This window comes from Artemia franciscana, chromosome 12 (assembly GCF_032884065.1).
Source record: "Artemia franciscana chromosome 12, ASM3288406v1, whole genome shotgun sequence".
Classification (NCBI taxonomy): domain Eukaryota; kingdom Metazoa; phylum Arthropoda; class Branchiopoda; order Anostraca; family Artemiidae; genus Artemia; species Artemia franciscana.
In genome coordinates, this window is record NC_088874.1 from 42,433,428 (window position 1) to 42,443,415 (window position 9,988).

Genomic DNA, 9,988 nt, shown 5'->3' on the forward strand with positions numbered 1-9,988 from the left:
ACCCTGTTTTAATGGTCTCTTTTTAGCAATATCCAAGAGTACGCTTTAGAATATTCTTAGATTTCCACAAATATTCCAATTAGAAGTGACCGGTTTTCCAGCTTTGAACTCACTTCCGGAGCATAAATCCACTTCACCAATTGATTGCTTCAATAATTATGTTTGAAGTATTGTTCTATTTTATCATTTCGTAATTAGTATTAATAAAATCACTGATTGATTGTATAATTTAGCGCAAAGATACGGAATTTCTTTTTCTATAAAAAAAAAAAAAACATTCCAGGACTATGATTTTGAGCAAGATCACCTTTCCAATTGACTTAACCATTTTATCAGGGTTCTTTAAATAATTCCTTTCTTTAATAGAATAGAATAGGTTTTATTTGCACAATCTCTCGTAGTCATAAAACTAAATGGCGCTTGTGCTTACAAAAAAGAAAAAAGGATTAAATCAAACGACAAAAAAAAATCAGAAGACAAATAGTTTAAAATCAACAATTGTTATACTTTGATACAAAGAAAGGGATGAATGAGTTGGAAAAACGATTTGTGCGTGAAGGAGGTGCTGCTAATCTGTCAAATTTCTTCAACCTAGTACTTCGATGTTTCACTAAACTGGTGGTAGTATCGATCTGTATTTATCACTTCTGAGAAGATATTGGCCAAATTCAAGGATCAAACTGAGACGACGCTCTTGAAGAGAGGGAATTTGTAAAGTGGATAATGCTAACTTATATTCGGTAAAAGCATCGCACAATATTACTTTGACTGCTCTTTTTTGTATTGACTCAAGCTGGTCACTTAGGTAAATAGCGTTATTGACTTGTGGGCCCCATACGGGACATGCATACTCTAAAATTGGTCGAATGTAAGTAAGATAGGTTATCCTTAGTTGTGTCACTGAAAAACCAAATCGACGCATTAGTATAAGTGTCCGCATCGCACTATTTGTCTTTTTGATAATTGTATCGACATGGAGGCTGAAAGACCAGTCGATGCTAAACTTGACACCAAGCACTACTGCCAAAGATTCACAAGGATAAGGAGGAGTAGGGCACACAAAATCTCTGTTCAGGGGATTAAAGCGAAGGATTTTAGTCTTTCCTTCGTTGATTTGGAGGCTGTTCGCAGTACATTCATCTTTGAAGTTGTTGATTATTTCGTTACAGAATTGGGGGACGGCCTCAGACTTCTCAACAATGTACTTCAGTAGGACTGACAAGTCGTCTACATACTTAAATCTTTCTTCATAGCCGGAAACGATGAAATTTATCACTGCCAAAAACAGTAGACTAGCGAGCTTAGTACCTTGTGGGGCTCCGCATGTAGGCTCGACTCATTCGGAGTCGGTATCTCCTGGGAAAAGCCTGTAAAGGCACTGCTAGCGGGCTTGTGAAAAATTGATCACTAAAAGGAGAATATGTTTTTGCGCACCCATGGTGCGTAGATTTGTGATAGCAACGGAATGGCGAATAAGATCAAAAGCCTTTCGGTAGTCTACGAGGAGAAGGTCGACTATAGCACTTCCTCGGTCGAGCCACTCGACAATGAGATGGTACATCCGTACTAAATAAACAGTTGTGCTGCTGCCTCTTAAGCATCCATACTGATACGGGTCTAGATGTGCAGAGACCTGTGACATAGGTTTGCGGTAAATAAACGTTTCTGCAACTTTAGAAAGGTTCGGAGTTATTGATATAGGCCGGAGTTGATCACAAGATTTTGGACACCTTACTTTTGGAATAACACGGACATATGCTCTTTTCCAAGCACTAGGGAATACTTGCTGAAGGAAACATTGGTTGATTAAAGAAGAGAGTGGCTTAGCAAGAAAAATGGCGAATTCACGTAACAGCTTTACTGGAAGCTCACCTGGGTAGGACGCACAGTTCGCTTTCAGTCTTAGGAGTTCCTTATAAACAGTGAATTCAGAGACCTCACATACGTCCTCAATTTCTGCACCAGCAATGATAGTTTCAATTTCTGATTTGGTGATTGATGGAAATGAGGCACAAATGTCAGCAAAAAAAGAATTGACTTCATTAGCTGAGGTTAAGGTACCGTCCTCTTTGAGGAGCCTTAGATCTCTGAGTGTTGTCTTACCGGTAAGTCTTTTTACTGAGGAATGCCATTTGTGGGGGTCTATTGTGAGTAAGGGAGTAATTTTATCCCTCACATACTGCCTCTTGGCACGCTTGTTCAGCTTAACAATATGATTACGCAACTTGGCTGAAGCTACGGTATCACCAGCGATATGAAGGCGACAACGGGTTTTTATTAAATTCTTTAGATCATTGGTTATCCACGGTTTATCAGTGTCACTCACAGTTATGACTTTTACGGGAAAACAAGTCTGAAATTGCTCCTGAAGCAGAGTATTCAGCTTATTGACTTTAATATTAATATCCTGTTCAGAGCAAATGTCCTCAAACTGATAATTACCGATCCAGCGACCAAATGTAGATATCGAGTCCTCAGTAAGTGGTCGCACCGTATATTTGACTCGTTTTGGCTTCGGAATTGCCGAACTGGCTTCCCAGAAGATGATAAAGTGATCAGAATTCAGAAGGGGTCCTAGGGATCTCGGTGCGTAATAAAAGTCTGTCAAGTTTGTAAAAATCAAGTCAAGTATGCTGCCACTTTGATGGGTAGGTATTGTAACGGCTTGTCGCAAATCTAAAATATTTGAAACCCATTGCCTATTAGTTTGATTGAAGTCTCCGGCAATAACAAGGCCAGGAGAGACATGCTTGCGGCGCATTTTGTCTACGAAAAACTGAATGTGTTCAATCCTGTTTTTCCTGTCTTTTAGCACTTTCAGGATAATAGACCGAAGCAACAATTAAACATGAAAATCTTTTTGACAAACGTGCAGGTTTGCATTCGGTCCATAGTATTTCGTGGTCGGAGTCAAAAGGCTCACTTAACAGCCTTGAGGATAGGTCATTACGAATATAAAGTCCAACGCCTCCTCCCTCGACGATTCAAGCCACGATCGTGACGCGTATTAAAGTAGATTGCGTAACCTTTGATGCGCGCCGATTCGTCAGAAGTGTCCCAACATTCGCTTATTATTATTATTGAGGCGTTGTTCTGCCTGGCAATAACTTCAAGTGCATCAGTTTTGTTGTTCAAAGATCTAGCGTTACACACAAGTATATTTGGCAACTTACTTTTAGCTAAAGGACGTTCGGGCTTAAGAACGGGCAGGCTATCCTGGATGGGGCACACGGGAGTTTCGTCAAATCTCTTCAGACTCGGTATTTTAGGTGCTCTGGATATCTTGATTTTCACCAGGTTTCGCTCAAACACTTGTTTTGGCGAAGAAAAATAGTCACGGCTTGTCACTAGTACCGAAATAGCACACCCCGTACGCCTTCTCCTTTCATTTTTCCTTTCCTGTCGGATTGTTTCCATTGGTGGATGATGCGCCACCTGTGACTCCTCGCAGTAAGTGCAATGCAGTTAGCGTAGTCAAGATAGATGGCGCCAAAAAGGTAGAATGGAAACGCAACTTTATTAAGTCATTTTTTGGCACAGCGACGGCTTCAACAGGAGTGATTCTGGTACTCAAAAATAGAGCGAAAAAAACTGCATAAGTCAATATCATTCTCACCATGAAAAACCAACTTCCGCGCACAAATAAAAAGGTAAACTATGGTAGGATGTTTTGCTAGCCGGATGGCGCAAGTGGCAAGTACTCGATAATCTGTAAGCATACAAACAAAATAAGAAAGTTTCACTTCAACAAGCTAACAATTTTTATTAAGATTAAGAAAAATAAAATATCTGTGATTCTCTTTTTTGTTTCTTGACTCAGGAAGCGGTTCCTTGGCTTAGAAGGAGAGACCACACAATGGGGTAGAGGAGCTTAGATGAGCCGTAATTTCGTTTAGCAAGGGATGAGCAAAAAATATAATAGATTTGAAAATGTTAAGGGTTCCATTTCTTTTAAAACATGACAAGGGGAGAAAAAAGAGAATAAGCAATAGTTTTACTGAAAATTAACTTTACTTAAGGTTGAGAACCCTTGGTTTTTATTTACGCTTTATAATTATAAGGGGCCACGTCTGCTGCAACGCCTTTTTCTGTGAAAATAAATGCTATCACACAAAAAGACGGCAACAGTGTACAGACCTCACAAATTTAGTTTCACAAAAACTTACTGCTCAGCTCTCAATTTTAGACCTAGAAAAGAAAAAGGACGTTAATCGACTGGAAATAAAGATAGAGATGGAGATGAAATCAGCTTTTTGAATCTAAATGTATTTGGAAAACTTCCCTGAAAATGAGGATCAAGGTAAAATAAATGGAGATATTTTCTGGTGTGTATTTGTATATGAGTCACAAATAGAAGCATGGTCTCAAACGGGTCACAAACAAAAATAACGGTTAATTATTCAAGTTTCTTTTTTTTGTTTAAATATTTTAACTGAGATTATATGAAAAGTTTTTTAGTCTTACATTCAAAAGCTTCTTGGACTATTTTTGACTTAGATTAGGTGTTCTCCTCTCACACCACACTGCCGTTCTATGATGAACAAATAAATTTTCAAGGGGGGATATATCCATTTATTTAGACAGTGAAAAACAAAGACCAAAAAAACAGGCACAAAAGTCCAGATATTTCTATCATATATACAGCGATCGTAATCAGTAGAATTACTACTGATGAGGCAGTAATCGATAATCAGTAGAATAAATCTACTCATTTCTGTGAAGTGATTGTGTTATTTTCATTAAGATTCAATGACTTTTAATGGGTGTTCCCTTTTATGGCCCATTTTCTCAGGCTCGTAACTTTTGATGAAACTCATATATTTTAAATTAGCATAGAAGATCCTATCATATCTATTAGTATCAAAATTCCGTTTTTAGGGTTTTGGTTACTATTGAGCCAAACTGCTCCTTTCTTACAATTTGTTACCACAAGCTGTTAGATAGTCTTTTTCAGGGAAAAAGAAAGTAATAGTTTAAATCTATTCGGATTTTCTTTAAAAATTTATAGCTTGGCCTGCTATTTGTATGCTGGAGAAACTTTTTCAACGATTTTTAACAGCATGCACCCTTTTAAAAATCCGGACACAAATAGTGGTGTTAAATTTAGTTTTATACAGTTTTGTACAGTTGTTTCATAGATTCAAAGAGTGGTGATTAAGGAACAACAAAATGCTACAACAAGAGGTTGCAACCACTTGCGCTCCCTGGTATTCCATTAGAAAGAAAGCTTTCAAAAACTTACTTTTTCCCATATTAAAAAAAAAAAAATCCGGAGAACCAAACTAAACCAAATCCCGGTCCGAAAAAAATTGAGAACTTCTCTTATTCTTATGTTAGTTTAAGGAACGCTAAAAATATGCTCTAGCTGCTACCGTGTTAGTCATAAAAAATTTAAAGCAAGGTTTTCCCAGATGGGAACGTTGGGCGCTAATGGGTTAAGTTAAAAATTATTAAAGCACGTGTAAAAACAGCATTTTGACCGCATTTCGGCAAAACGCCCTAAATTGAGATAAGGAGAAACATCCAAGACCATCCATTTCAGAAATGAACAATATCATCATAAGAAAACGCTCTATCTCTACTTAGGGTTCATTTTTGAGAATATTTGTCTCATTTTTTCCTGCTTAACGGGGAATTTTACAAAGAAAAAAAAATTACATAACTGGTTTTAACGACAGGAATCTTCAGAACTGATCATTGGGAACTGGATTAAGCACTGGAGGTCAATATACTGATCAGGCAAAATTGATGAAACCCTATAAATTCGTTTAGAAGAAAAGCTAACGCAGAAAAACAATAATGCCTAGACACTGTCAACGAGTGATGAGAAAAATATCAATTATTCTTGATCGCCTACTTTCACAAACATTTTTTTAAGGCCGTGATTAAGTAAACTTGAAAACATCGAGCTTCAAAATTGAAGTTAGGTTAGCCTTCTGTCTTTTAATTCTCTAGAGACCGTCGGTTGTCAAAACTTAAAATAGCACCAATTATCAAGTCTTGTCAAAAGTTTTGATTGACAGCTTCCTTTGGTGAGATGCTTCAGCTGACAAATAGTAACATATTTGGCTGCGTCTAGCAAAGCTTGGTTACCGACCAAGGGAGAAGAGAAAACGAGCAAAAGACCACTATCATTCTTAAGTACAAAATGCCCATGTATATGCAACATTGACGGAGTGCATTTTAAAATTTATTGTTTTTTCCACTTTTTTTCCTAGGGATAGGCTATTTAAAATACCTCAGTTGATTAATTCGTACCAAATTAGTTGAAAGCTTTCTTCGAGAATTCTTAGAAAACCAAAGGTTTCTTATAAATGAAATAAAAAAAATGACTGAAAGTAAGGAGTGACATTAAAACTTAAAACGAACAGAAATTACTTCGTATATGAAAGGGACTGCTTCCTCGTGAACGCCCCGCTCTTTACGCTGAAGTTTTTTACTGTTTTAAAAAATGTAGTTAAGGGAAAGAGTCAGACTTTAGCGTGAAGAGCGGGGCGTTGATGAGGAAGCAGCCCCTTTCATATATGAAGTAATTTCTGTTCGTTAGTAATTTCTGTTCGTTTCATTTTTTAATGTCACTCCTTACTTTAAGTTAAAAAACACTTGTTTTTATTTAATTTAATTTCTGAACGTTTTTTAATCAATGCATGTTTTGATTTATGCTCTCCGCAGATGAATAATTAAAACGAAATTTGCGTATTTATTTTTTTGGCTAAATGGCTTTCTCATAGTTTTGATCGAATGATTTTGAGAAAAAAAGGAGCGGGGAAGGAGTTCTAGTTACCCTAGTAGCTTCAACTGATATAATTCCTACAGTACATTTTATCACACAGTTTTTGTTTATCATAGCATTTGCATTTGCAGATGACATACAGCATTTGAAGATGACAATCTTGCGTCACGACGGCTTTCGGCCTCAATGGTTTCTTTTTCCGCAGAGAAAATATTTTCATAGCTCTTATTACTTGCGTCATTATCTTTATTTTTTGTCAGTCAGAGTACCAATGTCAGCTTCCATCTTTTTTTTTAATTTCAATAGATCTGGTCGGGATTTAAGTAAAGCTCTAAAGCAAAAGATCCTTCTGAATACTAAATTTCATTAAGATCTGATTAATGTTCGTAGGTTACAAATCCCTCATTTTTTCTAATTTTTTCGAATTAATTTTAAGCTTCCTTCAGGTGAATACTAGGACAATTTTGAATATAACAATTTCAAAAAATTCGTAGTAACGAACTATAGTAAGGAGCGAACCGGCTCATTAGTAATCAAAACTCTAAAAAAAAAATTTTGATACCAATTCATACGTCACAAAGGTTGTATTTTTATGTTGATTTTGAATATATAGGTTTCATGAAGTTTAGTCTTACCCATCAAAAGTTCAGAGCCTGGGAAAATTTGCCTTATTCTCAAAAAGAGGCGGAAACATATTCTAAAATTTCTGCTCTTTACGCAAAAGTTTTGACTCTTTCTCAGAACTCTACTTTTTTAAAACAATAGCAAGTTTTAGCATAAAGAGTGGGCTGAGGGGATACTGCCTTTCATATACACAATAATTTATTTTCGTTTTAAGATATAATGTCGCTCCTTACTGTCACCTAACAAAACTTGTTGTTGTTTTTTAGTAACTATCACAAGGACATAATAAATGCTGAGGTGAACCTCCTTGTCCCAAAATCGATTCGGAACCAATGAATCACTACAGCTTACGGAAAGATTTCACAAAGGCTCGAATGAACACTTATTTTAATTTCGCAGTTTGAATTACAATCTTCTCTTAAACAAAAACCACAGTAGATTTTTCTGAGAACAGAAGTAGAGAAGTACAGTAGATTAACAGAGGAACAAACAGTATATTCTTACACTAGCTTACCCCTGCCACACGTTTCTGTGGCACTGCGCACCGCAGCAACACGTGGAATGTCAGCTAGTCTCACCCTAAATATAAAAAATGTAAAAAATAAGCAAAAGAAAACATTTGTAATATAATAACCATTTGATAATATAATAAATATTACCTCTAATCTTTTCAGCCTCATAACCAACTCTCTCATAAGTGGAATATTCTGATAGTGGTAGAGGAGCATTGAAGCTCCTGCACCTAAAATTGCTAAACCTAAAAGAAAAAGAAAACAAACTATTATCAAGAAAACTCAGGTCAGTAGAATATAATGCCGTAAACTAAGGCCATAAATGGCCACCCAGCATATACGATGCTGGCCAGCACTTCTGAGGATAACGCAATGAAAAATAAATTTATGCTCCCTCTCTCTTTCTTTCTTTCTCTCTCGTACATGTTCTAACAAAAACCTCAAATTTAAATAAATATTAAACTTGTTTTGAAATGATATGAATACAAATGTTCTGTATTGATTTCAACATCTGATAACACCTTTTTTACATTTTAATTTATTTTAGTTCGGTTTTCCTCTTTTGGAGTTATGATTGCAGGGTAAGATTTCATATTTGAATATGTGAAATCAGTGGCAATTGTATATGAGTTGTACTATCATGAAAGTGCACAGAGATAACATGCCGGGACTAACAAATCAGAGCAATTACTCCCCAAGAGCTTGCAGTGTTGCCAGATGGTAGCTATATAAAAAGGCCCCGAAGTTTACAAAACAAGCCCCGCCCACTCAGGATAGAAAAATATAATAAGGAGAAGGAAGACTGGCAACGAATTCCCCTAAGGCCCAAGTTAGACGGTAAATATGCGCCATTTGCATCATAGCAAGTGTTGCAGGCCTAATGCTTAACATAAAGAGCAAAAGTACTATAAGATTGGTACCTTTGCAAGGCAGACCATTGGTTAGCATTCGGAAAAGCTTTTAGTGTAAAAGAAAAGATCTGAATCAAAGTCTTCAGACTATCAGCCCGCGAAAAAATTCTAATCTATTTGTAGTAAAGTTATGAAGCCTATAAAAAGACAATATATTCATCCATGTTGTTAAAATAGTGCATATTTATTATCTTGCGAATAACTATAGGGACCAAATTGAAAAATTTTATGAAGTAATTTGAAAGGGCAAAAGAACTCCAAATATTATGTTTGGCGAAAGGGATAAGAGGGCAAATACATTTCCGTCTCCAACAGGTTTGGTCATAAAATGTCAATACATTTAGGCGGTTACAGAGCTTACTCTTAACAATATTCATCATAGAAAATGATTATTGCACTATCGCATTGCTAATTGGTAAAATCAACAGAATCAATGCCCACCCGAATAATTCACGAAAAGGAGATGTCCCCACAGAAATCAAGATAACGTAGGATAATTATCCATAACTGAGAGAAGTCTTTGAGGATTGTTCCTAAACAAGCTAATGACCAATAGGCGTAGCAACAATTCTCAATGGGAAATATTTTGAATTACCCACCTCTATCTCTCATTTTTTTGAATTTTTTTTTACCTTTATTAATTTAAACTTTTTTTTAGTTAACACTTGATTTTTGAATTACAATCAAGCTGCCATGAAGCCACGGCTAATTTGAGATAAAGCCATGACAGATTGTCTGAGTGACTCTTGCCTTAATATGAGCAGCAATAAAATTCTTTGCAAAAATTGAAATAAGAAACTTAACAATTATATTCCCTTAAATTAGCACTTATCAGCTTGCATCCTAAGCGCAGAGCCATGCAGAAATAAATACCCTAAACAGAAAGCAATGCAGAATAGAGTTCCATGCATTAAAGCCACGGTTATTTTAGAATTCTCATATGGCTCCTAACTTTAAGTCAAAATAAGCCCGTTTAAAAAAGCTCTCTTTCCAATCACAAGCCCACTCCAAAATTCAACCCGACCCTGATGGCTAAAACAAACCCACATGATAGAAAACAAGCCCATCTGGCAATAGTAGATGGTCTGGTACTAAGCATAGTCATTATTAGCCAAGATGTTTAAACATGGGCTGATGGATATTACCGAGTGGCTCACCATATTTGCTGACTGATTTAGGAAATATTACTTTTAAAATTATTTCGTCAA

General features: G+C 36.2%; 1 protein-coding gene across 1 annotated transcript; it reads right to left on the reverse strand.

The window, feature by feature from the left end:
* Positions 1–1,381: 1,381 nt before the first annotated feature.
* Positions 1,382–2,761, reverse strand: LOC136033539 (uncharacterized). The gene has a single exon (XM_065714280.1). The coding sequence runs from the start codon at positions 2,759–2,761 to the stop codon at positions 1,382–1,384; it is 1,380 nt and encodes a 459-aa protein (XP_065570352.1).
* Positions 2,762–9,988: the final 7,227 nt, after the last annotated feature.